Raw genomic sequence first — 210 nt, 5'->3', positions numbered from 1 at the left:
GGCCTGCCCCGCCAGGCCAGGAAGCTCCCATAGCGGCTCTCGTTCATGCCGCGAAGGAAGGCGGCCAGCTCCCGGGCCGAGCGGAAGTCGTCCACATGCACGAAGGCCCCGGGGGGCACGAAGGCCTCGTAGGTAGCCCGCGGGGGGCCCAGCACCACTGGCACGGTGCCGGCCGCCAGCGCATTGCGCCAGAACTTCTCCGTGGTGTAG

At 71.4% G+C, this 210-nt stretch overlaps 1 protein-coding gene across 1 annotated transcript in view; it reads right to left on the bottom strand.

Annotated features, from left to right (window-relative positions):
* Positions 1–210, bottom strand: part of ABCA2 (ATP binding cassette subfamily A member 2) — a 31,003-nt gene that overhangs the window by 26,048 nt on the left and 4,745 nt on the right. The window contains exon 2 of the mRNA XM_027766277.1: positions 13–157. Coding sequence (XP_027622078.1) covers positions 13–157 — 145 coding nt within the window. The remainder of the gene's footprint in view (positions 1–12; positions 158–210) is intronic.

Source organism: Tupaia chinensis, unplaced genomic scaffold (assembly GCF_000334495.1).
Source record: "Tupaia chinensis unplaced genomic scaffold, TupChi_1.0 Scaffold142100_1, whole genome shotgun sequence".
In the NCBI taxonomy this organism is placed as follows: Eukaryota; Metazoa; Chordata; class Mammalia; order Scandentia; family Tupaiidae; genus Tupaia; species Tupaia belangeri.
The sequence above is the reverse complement of the archived record's forward strand: the minus strand, read 5'-3'. Positions and strand labels throughout refer to the sequence as shown.